This window comes from Sinocyclocheilus anshuiensis, unplaced genomic scaffold, assembly GCF_001515605.1.
Source record: "Sinocyclocheilus anshuiensis isolate Anshui unplaced genomic scaffold, SAMN03320099.WGS_v1.1 scaffold2047, whole genome shotgun sequence".
Taxonomy (NCBI): domain Eukaryota; kingdom Metazoa; phylum Chordata; class Actinopteri; order Cypriniformes; family Cyprinidae; genus Sinocyclocheilus; species Sinocyclocheilus anshuiensis.
Genome location: NW_015554063.1, coordinates 1,523,096 through 1,545,664, shown reverse-complemented (window position 1 = coordinate 1,545,664; position 22,569 = coordinate 1,523,096). Strand labels below are relative to the sequence as shown.

The 22,569-nt window shown below is 38.3% G+C and overlaps 1 protein-coding gene across 1 annotated transcript; it reads left to right on the top strand.

Moving 5' to 3' along the window:
- The first annotated feature begins 722 nt into the window (after positions 1–722).
- On the top strand, positions 723–19,806 carry LOC107668626 (isthmin-2-like). The gene is made up of 6 exons (XM_016460573.1): positions 723–1,089; positions 8,752–8,994; positions 11,342–11,627; positions 16,144–16,281; positions 17,207–17,275; positions 19,144–19,806. Exons 1-6 carry the CDS (start codon positions 961–963, stop codon positions 19,659–19,661), a joined length of 1,383 nt encoding a protein of 460 aa, XP_016316059.1. The 5' UTR covers positions 723–960; the 3' UTR covers positions 19,662–19,806.
- Positions 19,807–22,569: the final 2,763 nt, after the last annotated feature.

Below are 22,569 nucleotides of genomic sequence, written 5' to 3'. Positions count from 1 at the left end.
ATTTTTAAAATCAATTTAATGCATCCTTGTTGAATAAAACTCTTAATTTTTTTTTTTTCAAAATAATCTTACTGACACTAAAAATTTGAACGGTAGTGTAGCCTACGAATCTAAAATAAACAATAAATATAAAATATTTTGTTATAAACAATATGGACCAAACATATTACCTTAAATAAGCCAAACCTTTTCTCTTCAGTGGGTCTCATGAAGATATTATAAACCACGCAGCTCCAGCTTTCATGCTTCAGTCATTCATTCATTCATTCAGTCAATCAGTCATTCAGAGTGGGGTTTATGAACCCCTCCTCCACAGACGTCACACAAGCGGAGGGAGATGAATGTCACATCCAGCCAGTATATTACTGAGGGCACTTCACCACAGTACCTGCATGAGGTGTAGACTTCTGTGAGCATGAGTCAGGAGCGCATGATACATCTGCATTTACGGGTAGTGAGGAAACGAGCGCTGCGTTGATCTTCTTTGCGTCTTGGACCTTCAGTTGCTCAGTGCGCATTACGCTCAGAGAGACGCGTGTTTGAGGAGCTATCCACCGCAGAATCACACTCAAACAAGGCTGTGCTTCATAGGCTATATTTCCACTGGATAGAGGCAAACTCACGACACCTGAAGAACTCTAAGAGAGGAATATTAAAGTTTGGGAACTGCTGAAATGCGTTTGGGGACCAAGAACATCCCATCTCTGTGGGACACGCGGACATGAGGGTTGTTCTGCTGCTCACTGAGAATTTGCTTTACGTGTTTAATGCCTAATGCATTTCTGACGTTTTAGATGGATTGGTTTTATATGAGGGATGGGCATACATACAAAGAGAGAAACATAAAAGAACCTTGGAACTGAAAAGGGTTGAGTGCCGTTCACAGGAACTCATCAAAAGCGGTGCACGATAGCAAACTCATAATAAAAACGATCCTTATTATTATTTTTTTACGAAGTCATGCTGATTCGAAGCCAAGCTTTACGGTGGGCAGTTTTCTTGACACTTTGTCTTCTGTTGGCGAAGGGGTTCCCAGCAAAAAGAGGAAGAGCAGATCACATCAAGAGCAAGAGTGGAACATCTCTAGAGGTATGAATTCATCAATAGTTAATGATTAATTAGCTACTTTTTTTAAAATAAATCTTATTTTACAGCAACAGAATAGTTTATATCTAAAATAATAACATATATTTGTAAGAAAATCCCAAATAAATGCTAATGAAATTGGGATGAAACAACTTTTAGACCATAAGAGGTCTAAAAGTTCATATGCAATCACATAGTTCATGTTCCGAATTCTACGACCATCTTGGTCAGTGATGTGCGAAAAATTAACGATGTCACCTGATCGGGTTTTTTAACCAATAGGAATGACTGGAGCTAATTGTCACTTAGGGTAAGATGTCACATCCAATAACTATACCATCCAGTCAAACAAATGTGTGTTTTATCTATATTTCTATAGGCTAACTGAAAGGAGAACCGTTTTCTCAAGATAAAATTATCATGTTTTAAAAGGATAAGTTTATGTATTCCGATGTTTGTATTTGATATTCATTGTGACAACTAGCCCCGGTCTGCTTTACTATGCTGCAGAACACAATGAATTTAAATGAGTTTTCAAAGAGCAGCAGGTGTCAGACAGGTAGGAATCTTTTTATTACATAACATATCATATCATCTCCAGAAAGAACCAGGATAAAGTTTATTAGAGGTCAAACCACACTGAAAATACAGTTTCCATATATAGTTAAAGTGTGCTTAATGCCTGCATGGCGGGGTGGTTAATTTGACCCATCTGTTAAATGATAAACCACAGTTTAATGTTCATGGGTTGTTCTGGGTATTTCATTCATTCATTTCTCCTTCAGCAGAGAAGTGAGGTCACACTGAATCCAGGGTTATGCTGTGACTTTTTTTTCATGGATCAGCTTTATGGAGTGTTAACACAGAGAGGAAATGCAAACTTACCCCAGGCTGCCTTTTAATAGTCATTTCCCCTCTGAAAAGAATTTCGAACATAAGTCCACTATCCTAGACGTAAAACTAAGGCCTCTTTTGCATGTGCACATGAATCAATCAATATAACAGATACTCGACTCACTATGCACAACCTGAGCAGGGGGTTAAGAACACATCTTGCTCAAGGGTGCGAAGATCTGACAGAAAGCAGACTGGTAAGCGGCAAGACTCGGGTGATACAAGACTGGTCTTTGTGCGCCGTGTGAAAACATAACGTCTCCCCTACCTTTTAAGCCAATTGGGAAAGATGTTTTTATTAAAGTAGCCACCGGGGTTCACGCAGACATGGGAGGGCCATTGTTTCCACTGCACAACAGGAAGTCTTTGCTTCACACAAAAACTGACACTTACTAATCAAAACAGCCAGCTGGAATCCGATACGCCACGCTCAGAGAAATCTCGTAGGAGTTCAGCGGCCTTGGTGCTATAATTGATAAGCCCAATAATCACAGGGCTCGTCCTCTCCTCAAGCCCAAGCAGACACCAATTCCACAAATGGCGCCAAATTCTTGAGCCCCGCTTGGAAGTTCATGTTGCTTGTTGCGTTTCTTAGCAATCTCAAATGTCCAGTGCTCTAATTGAGGTTAAGCTGAAACGGTAAACCATAATCTGTTTGAAAGTATATTGCGAATGCCTTGGTAGACACTGTGAAAGCTATATTCAGAATTTAATGAAGAAACACCAGATAATATTTCACAAAAACCACCAGAACACACACATACCAGCCTGAAAGTACAAATATATTTAATAACGTGCCTGCATGTTGCTGAGTACAACTATTTTTTAGATCTTGGCCCTACAGAACATGTTGTGCAGCACCGAGATCTGATTATAAACATCTGAAGCTCGTAAAAGAAAAGATATGTATCCAATTTGCCTTTTTTTAGTTTATAACATTAATACAGTTGGTATCAAGATGTACAGTACAACTTTGGTACAAGTTGGTTATCAGTGTCAACAGGAATTCTAGGGGGATGTGATTTCTGAGGCTTACATGACGCTATGAAGAGTTTTTGACACAAGCCATCTGAGAGATGCCAGACATGGATCTGTGTGGGATATATCCATCTAGGCACTCTAACCTTGAGCTTCACTTGCTGCACACAAAAGTGTTTCATATGGAAACCCATTTCTGCCCTTGAAAAAAAAAACAGGTACATGTGAGTAAAGTTTTAAACAAGAAATATTCATTCAGATTGTACGATATAAAGGCATAACTTTAAAAAATAGAAATGCAATCGTAAGATAAAGTATGAAGTTTACAAGGAAAGATTTGCAGTCAACTGAGACTGCAATTAATGTTGCAATTTTGAGAAGAACCGCAGTTCTAAGAAATAAAGTTGTAATTATGTTAAAGGTGGGGTAAGCGATTTTTCAAAAACGCTTTAGAAAACTGATTCGGGCTGACTAGCAAAACAAACTTGTAGCCAATCAGCAGTAAGGGGCATGTCTACTCATGATGTGGAGGAGAGAGCGTTCAGTGCACAGGATGGACATTAGCGAGCCGAACGACAGAAAGATAGAGATGGCCGATAAAAAACAAAAGAGGAAAACATCTGCGGAACAAAAGGCTTAAGGCAAGAAGTAGGACCCATGTAAATATCGAATCAGCTTTCCAGCGCTGGAGAGAACTCAAGAAGCGGAAGGCCTGCGATCGGACGCTGAGGTTACTTCTCGATAGGTGAGTAACATCGTGTCTGCTCCGCAACAGCTAAAGTCTGTCTAGTACACTGGACGTCAACTTTCCAGCGCTGGCGAGAACTCAAGGAGCGGAAGGCCTGCAAGTGGACGCCGAGGTTGCTTTGTTTCTTCTCGATAGGTGAGTAACACCGTGTATACACCGCAACACCTAAAGTCTGTCTAGTACACTGAAAGCGACAAAGCGACCGTTGAAAATCATTTGAAATTTGTCATAAATAGAACGCAGCAGCAGTTTTCTGTCGAGGATTTGTCGTGTTGTGCCGCGCCGCATCCAGTGTATATATGTGGGTATATATGTGTATATATGTGTAGATATGTATATCTATGGTGTAGACAGCAGCATCACTGATTATAATGAGTTCCATAGTATTTTGTCTCGCCGCGCCACTCGCGTCCAGTGTAGACACGGTGTAACATTGGTTTTGCTTTGTTTCACAGAACTAATAGTTGCCTGGGTTGCGTACGTATGTGTGGGGCGGAGCTATCAAAATAGGGGCGAGACCCTTTTGGGGTAGGGGCGTGTTTGTTTTGGTGATTTCAAATGTCAACATTGGCTACCAGAAATCACTTACCCCACCTTTAAATTAAGTCACAGTTATGAGAAATGAAGTTACAATCTTTAGATGTAAAGTCACAATTGTGAGATATAAAGTCGCAATTCTAAGAAATAGTTACAATTATGAGAAATAAAATTGTGAAATATGAAGTTGCAATTGAGATTTAAAGCCATAATTTTGAGAAATAAAGTTGTAATTGTAAGATATAAAGTTGCAATTTTGAGATAAAGTCGTAATTCTAAAAATTAATGTTGCAATTATGAGAAATAAAGTCACAGTTATAAGAAATAAAGTTGTAATTATGAGAAATACATTTGTGATTTGAGAAATAGTTGCAATTGTGAAATATGAAGTTGCAATTGTTTTAAGTTGAAATTTTGAGATGAAAAGTCACAATTTTGGTAATTTTCGGAAAAAGTTTCAATTCTAAGAAACAAAGTCACAATTTTGAGAAACAAAGTTTTAATTATAAAGAAAATGTGTAGCTGTGAGACATGATGTTGCAATTGTGGAATATAAAGTCACAATTCCAAAAGTAAAGTCACAAAAATGAGAAACAATTTAAGGCCACAATTACCTTATTATTTTTTCACACTGTACTAGAAATGAACTTCCATAGTTTTAACTGCATGACACGCCGACAAGTAATAAGGACTTCTGACAGTGTGATTAATCCTTGGCTCGAAGAAAAACTTGCTTTTCCCTCTTTTTATTGGAAGGGAATAATCAAATCCATCCATTTTATTGAATTATGAACGCTCAGTTTTCCATCGCTAATGCTTCCCATTTGCTTTCTTTCTAGGCGGTCAGAGGTAATGCTTTGTGAGGGTGTTGGGGAAATCAGACTCCGAATGTTTCATGTGCTTTGGGACTCTGGTGCCTCTCCAGCTTCGGTGCCCTGATGCCCTGCCCTTGTTGTGGTGGCACCTCGGCTCCAGCATATTCAGCTCAAAGCATCCCCAGACCATGTGTGTGTGTGGTATTTATTTTGGCAGGGTCATATTCGTTTATTCTCTTAGGTCTCTGTGCCCATCCAGATGGCACGTCCTATAAAACACAACAACTGTTTGCGAGGAGAGGAGATAACACATGGTACACTTATGCTGTTGAGGCATGCCAAGAGAATCAGATTGTAACATGATGGTATGCTGGAAGAAAAATATAGAGAAAGAACAACATAAAGGCATGAGGACAATGATCGTCTCTGCTTCTGGGCAGGATTCCATCCTTACCATGTCACTCTTCTCACAAGTAGCCTTGCTGTCTTGCCTCCTCTATTTCTGTTGGCCCCCTTTGTGGAGAGTCAGGAATTCGGGCTCTAGGGACTTAGCTGTTGCGAGCCGCTTTGCAGCACAGGAAAGTATTCTTTAAAATGTATTTTCTCGTATTATCCTGTAGCACTCATGTGAAATCATAGTCATCCTTTTCGTCTCAGCTGGTGGATAAGCAGTTTCACCCATGTGAAGAAAGTGATCAATACAAACTGCAATGCTGAGTGAGGAGCTTATCTTGGCGTGACTTTTTCTCAGAGGTTTGATTATAGAATGATTGAAGGGAATGGTATGAAAGATCTCTGGAAGGTGCACAAAGTGAGGAAACACTCGAAATCCTTCATTGCGCTCACTACAGGCAGGCAGAGAAAATGTTGTGGATGGTAACATCTCATTGGTTTTCATACGGCTGTAAAAAAAAATAAAAAATAGACAGACTTCCCAACGCAATTCCTAGCTGACACACTCACTCTGTTCCTAATCCTAAATTCATGTTTACTGTCTTCTAAAGGCCCTTTAAATATTTGGCAGAATAAAGATTTTAAACAAGAACAAGATTTTAAATAGCAATTGCTATGGAAAATTCACATGTAGATAATAACCATGTACTTGGTTTTCTTCATTCAGTGATGAAAACGTGCCAGCCAATAAGATTTCGGCTTCGGGTCAAGTGTAGCTACAGCCAGTCAAACGCCAAACATTCAAGATGGGTTGTACGTTCATTTATACAACAAAACTAGTAGCCTAACAGCTCTGAATGATTCACTGACTTATTCTTTTAATCAGTTCACAGGAGTCATTTGTTCGCGTTTGACATCACGACTCGCGCTGTGCGTGCATGTTTGAACCGCTGAAGCGCACGAACTGGTGACGACTTTGGACGCGTACCAAGCTTTACTTTCGCGACTGAATTTTAAATTATTTCCACACATTTTATTATATGACGCATGGTGACCGCTTCAGTTTGTAGCTGTGCTTTTGGAACAGCGTTCCTTCGCGTCGGGAGAACGCTTGTTTATCGGTCGATAATCTCAGACGTATTTCCATCTATCAAAACGCTAACTCTGTGCTGAACAAATTTCAATGGAAATGATAAAATACTGAATTAAAATAGAAAAGCTTTTCGTTTGGACGTTAATAATTGTGTAAAAATCATTAAAGAAGCTTCCATTCCATTCCTCCTCCCCACCCCCGGTAATGATGAACTTCATTATAGCGCAATGGTGAAGTTTATCGTCTGGAGCAGAGGACATCTGTTTTGCGTGTGGTAGAGACACAAGCAGTGAAGTGAGACAAGGCAGGCCACGCATGATCAGTAGAGAGAGGCTTTGATCAGACAGACCCAACTCCCCCTCTCTCCTCTGCTGCGTCAGAAGGGAACATTGGGACCATCAAACCAAGTCTCTAGACGAAGAAGAGCAGGAATACCAAATGTTGAAATGCACCAAGGTGATTTGAATCTGTGAGGATCTGAGATGGAGATTTGAAAGTAAGGGAGTTATAGTGTTGGTTATAGAGAATGCTTGCAGAATGATGTGGCCATGATGAGGACATGTGTGTCTCTTGCTTTCTGATTTATGCTTGTGTATGTTGCTGTTCTTTTGAAGTCTCTGGTGGCTTATAGACAGGGCCTCCACAAGAACTCTTTGAAGCGCAGCATGACCCAAAATGTAAAGTCTAAACTGAGTTTCATCTGGTGCTTATTGCATGTTGGAGAGTGCATGCAGCTAAAGACAACATGGACATTTATACTATTTACTTACAACATTTAAATGTCCCGGGTCTTGCTCTGCACAATTCATCAGTGTATATTATTTGAAAGAAAAAGAAAACAATGTTGTTTTACACAATGTGTGTTAAAATAAAATCAACCAATTAAAAAATAAAATTAACCAATAATACTTTTTGACCCACACAATATATATATATATATATATATATTAATCAATAATAGCCTGATTTTCATGATCCATGGCCCGTCCTAAAATTCTGTTTATTGGGCCAAAAACATCTTTGGCTATTGACAGGCATTGTTATTTGTAAGTAACACATAAATCACAGATATTTTTATTACATTTCATAAATCATAAAAATAATTCAATAATAATAAAAAAATGATAAATATATATTTAGAATGTTATTATTTAAGGTCAATTGTTGGAATAATTAGTCTGCTGATGTGGCTTGAAGAAACAGTAATTCATTATTGATATTAAAATAATTATTATAGTAATATATTACCTTTATTAAAAAAAATAAACACTTTGAAATCACTTGATTTTTTTTAAAGGTCACCATCATCTGCCTCAATTTTGAGGCTTGAGATTTGAGACTTGTTGACATGATTAGTAGCAAACTGCAAAGTGCTTTAGAGTATTGTCATAGTTTGTGGACAACAGGAAGCATTTCTTTGTACCGCCACAGACTATGTCTCCATATTAAAGTAAACCAGATGAAAGAGATACATATCCCTTAATGTGTAATCATTTACCTGCATGCACTGTCCCGACTCCTGAGTCTTCCTCCAGGAATTCACAGTCCCTCTTCATCCGTTGAACGCAGCATTACCCGTAATGTCAAACAGCTGTCAAGAGAGTGAGCCATGACTGTCTCAGACTTAGTGAGAAAGAATGAGCAGCAGCAGTAAGCGTGCGATTCCTCTTCCTTGTTGATGTTTCTCTGCTGTCTGTTTTGTTATGTTGCTAATGGTAACCCAATGAAGCATCGATTGACAGATATGCAGCATGGAAATCAAAGAACTCGAAGATCGCTTTTTGTATATATGAAACCTTAAAAGAGACTGACAGAGTCTTCCAAATGTCTGGGAAACAGGCTTTTCCTGGATCATTAAAGCAAAAGAAGGCTCTTAAATTATTGCCATGATTTCTACTAATCCTGTTCCAAAATCCACCTGATATGCTGTCATGTGTTAGACATTTCACTCCAGATGGGTTTATTTGAAACCCAGACATCTTTTTTCATATGGGCCATAAGGTCACAGCTGTATAGATTTGATATGGTGTTAAACTAAGACAGATCCTCCAACCATCTTTACGTGCATGACGAAATTTCTCAGAGGTATTTATCTTTGGGCCTTTATGGGGGCTTTATACATAAGGAATCCTTGTGCTTTCATCTAAATAAAGCTGGATAGATCACCAGATGTTCCTTTCATAGGATACTATGTGTGCACTTCCCAGGTCAGAGGTCACAGTGGCTCCAAAGATGTCAGACAGTCACTGCGGGACATTCAGCGGCAGAACCAATTGAGGAGTGAGCCGCCTTTGCCTCGCCGTCATAAGAGGAGATGGTCACAGATTTGCTCAGAGGAAGTCCTTCCCAAACCTGCTTCACAGGAAGAAGAAGAACCGTTCATTTTAGACCTGAAGAACTTCCCTGACCTTGCCAACGCAGACCTGGGCTCCCAGAACCCAAACATTCAAGTAAGAGCAGGCCCAGTCTCACCTTATTGTCATTTTGATTGCTTCAGAATCAAGTTTCTTCCTGTATATACATGCTTTTAAAGAAGTAATACAGTGTTTACAGGCTCTTGGACCACAAGAAAATGAGGTAAATGAACTGAATCAGTCATTTTGTGTCTTGGGGGTCTTGGGTTTCTTTCATTGTGTATCTGTATATCTTGGCATTAGTTCTTCTAAAGACAGTTGTTAATATTATGAGGGTAGTTTGTTATTCCAGGTATGTTTAACATCTCACCGTTCCCAAAACCTTGTCATTTCTTTCCTTAGGGTGAACTAAATCATTGTATAATGAGTTGGGTAATGGATTGATTTTACTTTGCAACAGTTTGTGGTGTATGTAATTAACCTATGCACTCATTGTTTCACTGTTATTGCTGCTGTGATTGCAGCAGGGACTTCAGGTTTCTGCGCTGTTGCTGGTCATGTCACAGCTGCTTCTAAACCGGAGAGGCCTCTTAAATTACCCCAAGCGAGACCTTTATTCTGGTGTAGCTCATTTCAGCCGTGCCGCTCAAACTCCTGCACAGTGTACCAAAATGAAATCCCGAGAAAATCCAAAAGGTGAAAGGCCACAGTATTATTTTAACAGGCACTTTTAATGCTCCCTCCAAGAGCAGATCCCAATCTTGAAATGTTTTTACAACACCGGTAAAGAAGGGATTTTTATATTTTTAGTACTGTTATGAAATGTATGTGTGTAAGTGGACTTGAGAGGAAACGAAGTTAGACTTCAGGGAAAAAATACACAGGAGATCCCTGGTAAGCAAATTGACTTTTATAATAGGGAAAATTCAAGAGTCTTCCAAGTGGGACGGGTCCATCTTCCATACTTTCTAGAAAAAGCTATTTTGTTTTAATGCGTCTCCAATATGGTTGCTGTCAATGTAAATGTATGAGTTACTGCTGAGTTTAGCAGGTAATGTGGTGAACGTTATGATTTTAAGACGTCAGTTTGAAATGAACACTTTCTTATGTTTTTGGTATATTTCATGTTATCTTCTTTTTCCATGACTCATTCCTAGTGGCAACAAATTTGATAAGACCTTGACAAAGAAATGCAGCGGAGATTTCTTAAACGTCTGTGTTGCCATTAAACTTAAATTTGCCATTTAATAGACCTCCAGTGATCTAAACCTTGGATCTTTTTTGTCTTCAATAGTGACGTCTTGTGTTCTTTGGACGTAGAATACAGTCATGATGATTAGTTCAAGGAGGAGGTGGAGGCCGACTGTTGTAAACAGTGCAGTTACAGTAGCGTAATCACCCGCTCTAAACTGCTCCGTGCCTTTATAAACAGCTGCAGCAGCCATCAGATTGTTACGCTGTAGGGGAAATAAACAACCAGTCCTTTGTCTCGGCCTGCTGGAACACTTGCTATCGTTTTCAGGTCTGCCTGACTCGGGCACTACGAGCCCAAGCATGCAAAGAACAAATCTGTCACCTCAAAACATCCTTTGAAATAAACACACAGGAGAATAGAGAAAACTTTGAATATCCTTTGAACATACTTAACATACACGGCTCTAAAAAAGCACAGTGCTCAAGGGGGCGGTAGAGTTACCTTTTAAATGTCTGCGCAATTAAACCCAATATGTTGTGTGTTCAGTGAAACATATACAGTACTGTTTGGGGTCATTTTGTTTTTAGTGTTTTTGAAAGAAGTCACCAAGGTTGCATTTATTTGCTAAAAAAGGAAGCATTATTACATTATTATTAAAATAACTATTTTCCATTTTTAATGTATTTGAAAATGTAATATATATCTTAGATGGGAAGGCTGGATTTTCAGCATCATTACTAGTCTTCAGTGTCACATGATCCTTCAGAAATAATTCTAATATTATAATTTGGAGCTCGAGAAACATTTCTTATTATCGATGTTTAAAACAGTTATGCTGCTTAATATTTTTGTGGAAACTGTGATAATGTTTTTTCCCCCAGGATTCTTTGATGAATAGAAAATGAGTTCTTATCACTTAAGATCAATTGAATGTGACCTTAAAAGGAAATCTCTATCTATGTATTATAATTATAATATATAGCATATATATTGTATATAATTAATCTAATTTGCTTAGAAAGCATAGTCAGACTTGGTGTTTGTCAAAATGGTTTCTAGCTGGTCCAAACTTGCCTCCAAGCCTGTCTAGAATGTTGAACCTGGCTAGCTGGACCTGGTCAGGCTTGTTTGGGCTGGTTGTCCATCTTGAAGTGGTTATCAGGTTCCAAAAACAAGGTTTTGTAGAACTACAACTTTCTGATATGCATTTTTTGCAAATCAACATACCAACTTGTATCTCTCTACTAGGTTACCATTGAGGTTGTGGACAACCCACAGATGGATATTGAGATGGACCTCGCCAAGGAGAGCAGGAATGACTGGTCCTTGAGCTCAGAAGAGTGGCCAGGCCATAAAAAGCTCTTCTGGCCGCTGTTTTGGGAATACCATGACTCCAGTCAAGAGGGTCCTGGGCAAGGCAGTCTGGAGGAGAACGGAGAGGACCTCAGTTATGAGGGAGAAGATTCCCTGTTGAGTGGTGTGGGTGCAGACTGGAACAGACGATGGAAGGGCTGGGACTCCATGGACAATTATGGTAAGCACGGGTAGTTTTTGCCAGTGAGAGTTTGGACGCATCCCTGTTGCTGTGCAAAAGTGAAGAAAAATCCTAATAACTGACCTGAATTAAACTGTCTTGATGTTTTTTTCCAACTGTGTAATTGGAAACCCTGAGTTTTTAGTTTTTGTTTTTCTTCAGCCTCGTTATCGGAAGTATCAGCGCTCGTGTTGGGGCTTCTTGGAACGCCGGGGCACATATGCCTAGCTGATTTCCTCAGCAATGCGGGCCCCAGCCTCCTCTTTAGGTCTTGACATTATGATTTATGCTTTAAGGGTTGCACTCAAGAACTGCTACATAAAAAAGTAATTTCTGTCGCCACTTCCAGAGACTTTCTCTTGATGCCTATCAGCGGTAAACAGTGAAAGGTGACCCGGTGCTGTGTGTCCTAATACATTATCACAATATTAGTTGTGGTACGCATGTTATCTCACCACCAGACTGCTTCTTTGTCGGTTAGGCAGATTATTACCTCAAAATGTTTACATACAGGGCAAACTGTAGTGCTGAAATATCATTTTAATGCGATTTTTATCCTTAAATAGCAGAACACAACCTATCATCAAGTGCTCTGAACCTTTTCAAAGTATATGTTGAAGAAAAGATCACAGTGAAAGTATTGAATAAGGGATTTCAGGAGGAAACTTGACGCTACGTCTGGTTCACGTTAGTGACAGCGGGCTTGAGCATCAGCTTTGTGTGTCTGCTTTGAAGTTGACACTAGTGCTCGGTAAACGTGGCTATTTGAAACCTGGGCCCCGAAGCTTGCTAAGAGCAGTGTGGGGCCTCTTTGCTGGCTAAACAACTAATATTTGTGTTCAATTAGACAGTAGATTGAAAGAAGGGCCAGCATGCTTGGGCTGACAAAGAAAGCGTCTGCTGTGTTTTCATCTCATGACTGGCGCTTTGCTGTGATTCACACAGCCTAGCCCTTTGAGTTCTCTTTGGAATTCATGGCAGTTCTCAAGCCTTGGAATGAAAGTGTTTTTTGCCATTGTTTTGTCTGTCGTTTCTATTTTTCCGCACTAAAGTTATATTCACTGCCTGAGGAAATTGTTAAAGCATTCAGTCACTCTTTTATGTGTGAGACACTGAAAAATTGGCAAACAACATCAAATTGTTGGGAAGTATGATATTGTACTCAAAGCTGTTTTGGATAATTTTGCTGCCTCTAGGAGGTACCAGTTAATTAATGAAATAATGACTGTTTCCAAGCAGGTACTGTTTAGCCCCAAGTCATGAGATTACTGTTCAGACTACTGTTCACTAGTTGGTGGTCAGAAAGAAAAAAAAAACTTATATTCAGCAAAGATGCATTAAATTGGTCAAAAATGACACGTTTCTTTTTCCAATTTTAAATAAATGATGTGATTTTGCACTTTCTATTCATCACAGAATAATGCAGTGCAGTTTCCACAAACATATTAAGTAGCACAACTGTTTTCAACATTGGTGATATTAAGAAATGTTTCTTAAGCACCAAATCAGCATATTAGATTTCTGAAGCATTAGGTGACACCGAAGACTCAAAATTCAAATACATTTTAAAATATATTAAAATAGATAAGAATTCAATCTTATCTATTTAATATATAATATATTTATATATATAGATAATAATATAATTTATGTATTATAATAGATTTAAATTGTACTGTATTTTTGATCAAAGAAATGCCGCCTTGATAAGGATAAAATCTTTCAAAAATATGTTTTTTGGTATTGTGTGTTACAATATATGTTTTCAACATGTTTTAATTTAAGTGATGAAGTTAAGCAACACTGTGTTTTAAAAGTATCTCTTTAAAGACTTTAGTCTTTGCAACTTCAGGGATCTTATCTATTCACGGACAGCTTGTAACACTCCAAAGAGAAAGGAAAACTTGAAATCGCACCATATGACCCCTTTAAACTTTGGTAGCAAAAACTGTGTTGTGTTTGGTTTTTATATTGGTGCATATACATAAAATGATTAATGTCATTCTTCTTTGTGTTTATTTATTGGAAAACCTGCAGTAAACCTGTCTTGATTATTTTTAACTAGACTTTTTAACTTTTTTATTCTTTTTTGATCTATCAGCCCTGCTTACTATACTAATACTAGTTTCTGCATAGTAATCAAGGATAGCAAAAAGTTTGAACAGAAAAGCTTCACACATATAAGCTCTCATTGGATTGTTAAACTAAAACTTGGGAGTTTAACTTATGCTGCAACGGCTTTAAAACCAGAATCTACATTTATCCTTTAACCAGCTTTATTTCACAAGGGCATTTTTCTTCTCCATCTGTCATTGACTTTCAGGGTGATCCTCCATTGAGGTTGTGTTCCACCATGTTCTGTCAGCTTCATTAGAGAGAAAGTGCATTGGTGGTGTGTGGTCAAATCCAACACCAAAAAAGAAGCAACTGCAGCAAGCTCGCTGCGGTCGTGTCAGCAGTAGAGCCTCTGAGGATATGGGTACGAAACCGAACCGGCTTCTCTCTGTTGCCCCAGTGGATCCCCTGCTCTAAAAGAGACCTAATGAGTGTACTTAGAGCAGGAGTGTGTTGTGTACAAACAAGCTTGAATGGGAAACAGGGAAGGGCGAATGAGCCACATTATTAATGATGTGGTCTGCTCTAGAGGCGTACAGTAATGAAGCGCTTTTCTGCAATTATGGTGAGCCACAGAATTACAGGCAGGCCATGTTCGGCAACAGCTCAGTAGAATGTTATAGCTTTAGGTCGTTTTTTCCTCTCCACTGCCTTAATGAAAATGATTTACCACAGTTTTACTATAGTAACTCATTACAGTTCCTATGGTATTTTAGTTGAAACAAAGTTCTCTGATAGCAAATATAAGTCGATCCAGTGTGTGTGGTCTCGATCGCTTGTGTTGCTTTCATTGGAAAATGAATGATGTCTGTTTGCTTTGTCACTGCAAAGCAGTGGCATTGTGTGACACAACACAATATCAAAATATATACAATGTTTAATATACAGTTTTGTGCAGATTTGACACTGTACGAGGCTGCCAAGCTCAACTCTGCATTAACAAGGATATCATTGCTGATTTGAGCAGAAATCGCATTTAACATTTTATTATGCCTGACTTGGACAGAGTGTCAGGCAAGCGAGGCAATCTATTTTTTTAAGTTGTAGTCTTATAGTTTCTAAATATACACTATCCTTCAAATATTTGGGGTCAGTAAGATTTTTAATTTTTTGAAAAGAAATCTCTTATGCTCACAAAGGTTGTATTTATTTGATAAAATACAGTAATATTCTGAAATATTATTACAATTTAAAATAACTTTTTATTTTAATATATTTTCAATTAAAATGTATTCCTGTGATGGCAAAGCTGATAATTTTATTATAAATAGAATTGTTTATTAGCTATTATTATTATTGCGGTTAATTATTATTAAAGTTTTTTGCCGCTTGAAATTTTTGTAAATTGTTCTTCTTCCATTGAAAAGTTGGTATGAATTGAACAAAATGTAGTGCCATTTCTGCTTAAACCAGGGGGGAAATATTCTAATGGAAAAAAGAAAAATAAACTTATTTTGAGACATATTCTCTGGAAAAAAAAGTAGTCTTATTATTTACACAATATTGTTTCTAAAATTACACGTTTTTTTAATGGGAAAACACCCAATAAATACCAATTAAATTGAAGTATTCAAGAATTCAAAAATGTTATTTAAACAATTTGGAATAACCTTCATAAGTGGGTATATCATCAGTGTTTTCTTTTCTGTGACAGTACGAGTGGGCGTCTTCGTCATCAGAATGTGGACTCTGAATTAGCAACAACACCTGGTAACCAACAACAATGCAGCCAAAATACATTAGCGAGGAAACAGTGCACTTATTTCTCTCCCAATCTTCTCTCTCTCTCCATCACTACCGCCATGGAGTGCTTTGAAACTTTAATCTCTTTAGCATGGTGGTGGAAAGAGAGCATTGTTGGAAAGCGTCTAAGCTTTTAGGCCTTGCCTTCCTGCTGAAGTGTTTGTATTGGCTCAGCTCTCACAGCTTTAAGCGGCTGACTTTGCCTCTGACATATTTATTACCAAAAAAAAAAGCAAGCCTGGCCTGCCAGGAGGGCCCACATTTTGTTCATTAGAGAGATTATATTTTAAAAAGAAATACGCAATATTAATTTAGTTGCGCATCATTAGCTTTCTTAGGCAAACAACAGAGAGATGCACTTACCATCTTGGTTGTTTTTGGATTTATTTCTTTGTCAATCCCAGTATGTTGGACGCTACACAGAGTTCTGATGCAAGCAGATTGAAGTTGAAGTACTTTCGGTGAAGATTTCACTTTTAGAAGCTTGTTATATAGAGTAAAGAAATTCCTTTAGCATTATTCTCAACTCATTTGTGGTCTGACCTGCATTGCATAACATTCCCACATGCTGTGTGAGGAATTCGTTAGCCTCAATTTATAGAAAAGGTCAGCCTTTTTGTAACAGAATTCCTACACTCATTCATTTTTTCATCTACAGAATATGAGGAGGAAGAATGGAGCGACTGGTCACCATGCAGCGTCACCTGTGGACACGGGAATCAAAAGAGGATTCGTTCATGTGGCTACGCCTGCACTGCTACAGAATCACGGACATGTGATTTAGAGCGTTGTCCCGGTGAGACTGTCAGTACTGTCACTTATACTCAGGCCTATGCAACCCCACAGTGCACTTCACTGCTCACTATTGATCTTGATCTTAATTCCATCCGGCTCCGAATTATGCTGATAGTGATGGAAAACTTCTCTAATGCCTCTCATTCATCTCTGTCAGGCATGCAGAAGTCGAACAAACACCAGGGACACCAGACTCGTGTTAGAAAAGGAGCAGTCTGGCCTTCTGTGTGTGTACTGTATACACTATGAAACCGCTCTTTGAGAGCAGCAGGCGTTTACTTGGCTTCAGTATGACAGCTCAATGAGGGCTTTCAGTTTAAAAGCCCCTGATACAGGGCGGTCCACAAACGGGCAATACACACAAAACCAGTTTGCTTACAAACTCAAATACACTATGAGAGACTCTACAGTGCTAAATCTACATAAACACCATATAGAACAACTTAATTTTAACATGTTGAGCTGCTGAAAATAACAGTTATTGGATAATAGGAGAAATATTTTTAGAAGCCCTCTAAAATATATTTTTCTGAAATAAATTGGTCATTGAAAAAATATCTATTTGATACACTGCTAAAAATACACTGCTAATTTTGAATGGCAAAATAAAAAGATGTTGTTTTTTTTTCCAGCCAGATGGTGTAGTTTTGGTGGGGATAAAAAGTCATACTTCAGTCCCTTGATCTGGACCAGTTTAAACTGGTTATTGTTGCTGGCAGACCAGCTTAACTAGTGTAGCCATGGTGGATAACCAGCATGAAGTAATGCAATGAAGTGTGCTTACTTTAGCTAGCTGAACTGCTCTTGATTTTTGGTTTGTTTTTGGCAGAGATTTTTATTTTCAGGAGGGTAAGCTCATATTGTGTTTTTATTGAAAATTTCATGGGTTTTTTTTGTATACATTTTCTCTCTTATTACATCTACAGATGACATAATTCCTGTGACAGAACCGACTCCTCATGAAGTGGCAAACAGCACAGAGCTTTTTGGCACAGGTTGGTTGGTTGTTTTTTTGTGTGTATTTCTGTGGTGTGGTCATTCAGCAATTCAGTATTCTGGTGGTACCGTAGTAATTTTTATATGTGGTTGGGGTGACCATATGTCCTTTTTTTCCAGCAATGTTAAGGTTGGGAGTTTTAAATTGCCAAAAATGTCTGAGTTTTGGTTTTGTTTTCCTATTGATGTGCTCTCTAAAATCTTCATACAGTATGTGTATGCATATTTGCATTGTTTTAACTGTTCTCTGTAGATCCAACCTTCTCCCACACAGTGACTAGTCAATTATGTACAATGCCAAAACTGGTCAAACTACTTTTCAGTCATTACTTTCTGCAAGTATGAAAACAAGAGAAAAAAAGCCCAAATCTGGACATTTCAGGCATTTCAGAAGAAAAGAAGGTGGTATTTGCATAACACATGTCCAGAAACCCATTACAGTACCAGGTTACACTGTTCAAAAACTATTAAAACTGGTAACTTTTGATACTTTTTTGTAACTGTGTAACTATTGCCATTTATATAATATCTGCAACATTATACTGCACTACTGAATCTCTTAAAGGGGTGGTTCATTGCGATTTAAATTTTTTAACGTTAGTGTGTAATGTTGCTGTTTGAGCATAAACAATATCTGCAAAGTTACGAAGCTGAAAGTTCAGTGCAAATGGAGATATCGTCTTTTAAAATTCTGGCAGTTTAATGCCTACAAAAATGGCTGGTAGGGACTTCAACGAGCTAATTCCTGGGTTCGTGACATCACAGACCCAGATAAACCCCGCCCTCGGGAAAAGGCAGCAAAGGGGGCAAGGCCATACTGCACTGCTTTAGAGAAGAGGAAGAGAAAACTAGAGGTGCACGTAACAATCTATTCATATATGAATCGTGATTCTGTCTTCTAACGGTTCTAATAGATTCACAAGTTTCAAGATCAATGTTCTAAAGCAGCGGTTCTTAATACTGTTCCTCACGTCCCCCTGCTCTGCACATGCTCTCTCTCTCTCTCTCTCTCTCATTCAGCTCAGAGAAGGCAATGATCAGGGTGTTTCTCAGAGAAGGGACAGAGCGGTGTGGAATAAAGGTAAATTATGTGAAAAATAATGCATTTTTTTTTAAAACGAAGCATTAAAACATGTTAGACTGCACCCCATAAACACAATCAAGCCTAGAAAAAAAACAGTGAACCACCCCTTTAATAAAGGGTTCAGTTAATTGCCTTTCAAGCTCCTAGTGTGTTCTTTTATTAGTTGAAATGTTTATTGATTTGTTTTAGCTTTCATTTAACTTAACGTCTAGTTCAAAACCCATTTAATCAGAGTGGTTGTAGAAACTTCTCCTCTGAGACTGCAGTAGGAGGAACTCTGTGGGAGTCCTGTTAAGACTGTAAAAGATCTGACGTTCAGATTTTTCACAAATGCTCCACAGAGAGTGTTACTGAGACCACAAAGTAAAGAGTCCTCTTCCAAAACTCCCACTATTTGCTTTGGAGTTTTTTGTTGGTCTCTTACTTTTGGCATTGAACATTGAATGTAATAGCTCTTTTCATTTAACCGCAATAATAATGAAAGTAGTTTAAAAACATAACAGGATAAAGTTTTTTTTTTTTTTTATCTCTTCACAATGGAACATAAATTTTAATAACAGCTATGTTTCAGCATGACCGCTGCCTGCAGCACATATTTTTTTGTATCTTTGTTTTGGCAGCAGAACGAGACAACCCCTATTGCGTGTTAGGCCATGGTTCTCAATAATATAATATATACTATTTTTTAGTTATTAATAAAAAGTTATATATACAAATATTTAAAAAAAATTACAAAGTAATTATTTTTGCCACCACTAATAAATTTATCTGATTACCCTGTAGATGTTGACAGCTGTGAGAAGTGGCTGAATTGCAAGAACGACTTCCTCCAGAAATACCTACACCAGGTCCTGACCGAATTACCCAACTGCCCTTGCGTCTACCCATCCGAGGTGGTCTACAGCGCTGTCAACATTTTCGATAGGAAGTTGCAAAAGACCTATCGCTGGCGAGATGCCAGTGGCCCCAAGGAGAGGCTGGACATCTACAAGCCCTCTGCAAAGTTCTGCGTTCGCTCGATGCTCTCCTTCGACAGCACCACGTTGGCTGCACAGCATTGCTGCTACGACGATCACATGAAGCTCATCACTCGAGGCAAAGGGGCCGGAGCCCCCAACCTCATCAGTACGGAGTTCTCCCCGGAGCTTCATTACAAAGTGGACGTTCTCCCATGGATCCTGTGTAAAGGAGACTGGAGCCGATTTCATGCGGTTCGGCCTCCCAATAATGGTCTACAGTGTGTTGAGAACCCTCAGGAAGATGTCTACATGAATGAACTAGAGGAGGCCAGGGAGTACTGATCCAGACCATGGATTTCACATCAAATCAACCAGTGTTTGCCTAATTCTGGAGAGTCCTGTGGTACAGAACAGGCGTCTCACCGGTCTTGAAGTCACTAAAAACTAAAGGGAAACTAAAGCTTAGATACTGTCACAAACTGTTTCATACAGCACATTGCAACAACACTGGTTTAACATGTTGGTCCAAAGCTCAGATTGGAAGATCATGATGCAATTTTCTGTCTTCAGTGATGTTACGTACATGCTCCAAACAAAGTTCAGTAACAGTTCTTCAATGGCATTCTCTGGAACAAGTTCACTGTATTTTGATTGGATACACATTTGTTTTCCTTAAGTGTCCTCAAAGACTCTGGTCCACCATTAAAGGAATTCCAGTAAAGCTGCTAGAATTGTGAGATATTCAAAAATGCAACAGAATGCCGATTTTGTTGTCTTTAGACCTGAAGCTCAATCCTGGCCTCGCTCCAATCTGTGCGAGATCAGTCCAAACAAATCAAACACAAGCCGCACCACTCGCAAACCGATTCAACAAATTTCTGAGAAAAGTCCTTCTCTTTAGAGTTTGTATATTGTTACTCCAAATATACACAGACCTTGTGTCATTGGATAGATATTTATGCAGGATCATTTGACCTTTGACCTACCTTTTTGCAGAGAAAAAAATGAAGGAATCTGAGAAGCGATAGGGAACCTTTTTTTTAACTTGCCTTTGAGAAGACGTCCCTCAGCAATGGGAGGCTTGTTTTTTAAAATCTGAAGTATAATTGGATCCCATTCTGTTTTCTTTTTTGCCTTTCAACACATCTCAGCTTTGTACTTAATGCAATATGAGACAGCCGCCTGATACCAGTGCAGGGGGCTGTCAGAGCATGGTTGATGGATTGAAGTCTTCCTCTAAAGGTGAGGTGAAGTTAACACTTGTCGTAAACGAACATCTCTTTAAATACAATGGCTCTTTCAATGTCTCGGTTCATCCTTGAGTCCCAGTCAAAGCCTAGAGGCTTGCATGGGATGTAGTTTGAAGGACCTAAGCCGCCCTTTTCAGCACAAGTGTTATCATGATCTCTTTGTTAGATGTTGACACGGAATGCTGGTGATTTGATTTCTAAAGTCCCGCTGACAGACGACTGCTCCATGTAGCAATAAACATCCACCTTTGATAATATCATGAACTGTGCTTAAAATCACAATGTAGTCCTATGAAAACTCAGTTCAGACTTTTTACTATATAAATTAAAAAGAGTACATTATGTATGTTGCATGGATTACTGCTACTGATGCAAACCTGTAACTAAAAGGTCCTTGGTTTAAATCCCAGGTTAGTTACTGCAAGGTAAAGACTTCTGAGGGTCTTCAATGCAGCTGTGATTCTGAGCAAGGTACTTTTGATACAAAATCATTTATGGTTCATGGTTCATCTTAAGATCTACATTCCTCTAGAGTTTAGTTATAACTCTAAATAAACTTCTAAAGCTGAAAAGGATAATCAAGGTATTTGCATTCGCTTGAAAAATACAGACGGGTTGCAAGTAACATTAAACTCTGCAGGAGAAGATCTCCAAATGTAGGAATGAGCCAAGTGCACATTAGCATCGCTTATGATCCCTGTCAGACCTGAGCAAAACCGTGAAGATGATTTCACTGAGATAACAATAAATGCCAGCCATGAAAATGTCATTCAGTCCAGCTGTGAAAATGTTGGAAGCATTCAAATATCCTGCTCGTAGTGATAGTGTATTTACCTTAAATATTACAGACATGGATTTTATGATCTTTGTGGTATGTGCATGGGTTCTGTCCAACCTAGGCTCATTAGAAATACGTGCCTCTTCCTGCATTTTTGCAAAACTTCAAAAACGTACCTATGCATACAGTTCACTGCAGTTTCCAGCTGAAATGAACACTGGTGGCAGTAAAACACCAACAACTTTTATTCCTTTTCACAAAAATGATTTCAGAGGCAGATTATCGATTAATATGAGCTTGATTCCTTACACAATACAGTGTCATGATGACCTAAAACACTTCTACCATAGCGAATGATTTGTAAATTAATACATCACATAATCAGCACCATTTGTATGGCTTTTTTGATGTAGTAAACTTGCTTGGTTGCTCACCTGGTACTGCATTGAACTTGCAATGTGGAGTGTACTGAACGTACTAACATGGCATGGTTGCTTCAGAAAACGCGTTTTTATCTTACAGTTGTTTTTGTTAACACTATTGGTTAGGTTTAGGGTTTAGATGATGTGTTGTTTAACCTATATTGCCACTCGCCGTATTTTATGTTTAACCTATATTGCCACTCGCTGTATTATTGTAAGAAACAATGCAATATTTTTCAGAAATATCACCACAATTTGTCCAGTGAGCCTGGGTTGGTTCTGTCACAAGTAAATCGCAGTGTCTGCATACCCGAGTTTTGATTTTGTGTCAATATTTTTGGTGAATGTGGGTATTTGGTTGACAAAAATGTACAATTTGGTATCTTTTTCTAATTTGCAATACTGGTTGTTGAAGATTAGTTACAATACACTCTTTTCTAAGTACATTTGATGGTAAGATTTCACCTTTCAGAGCTTCAAAAAGAAAGGCACTTTATTTAAATATTGATATTGGAATATATATGTGTATATATAATCATATATTGAATTATACTTGTACAATTTACTGACTTTATAAAAATGTTATTGTAAAGGGATGAATAACAAATGCTGTTGTTTAAGGATATTGTATGTAATGTAAAATTTTGGCATGTCATTTTTAACTTCAGATTTATCATTGTACAGTATTTATTGCTTTTGATTTTGTAACTCATTGCTATGAAGTGGATAATCAAATAATTCTATGCACTATATGAATCTGAGTTATTTCTTATAGGGGATTTCTGGTCTGAAAAGTAAAG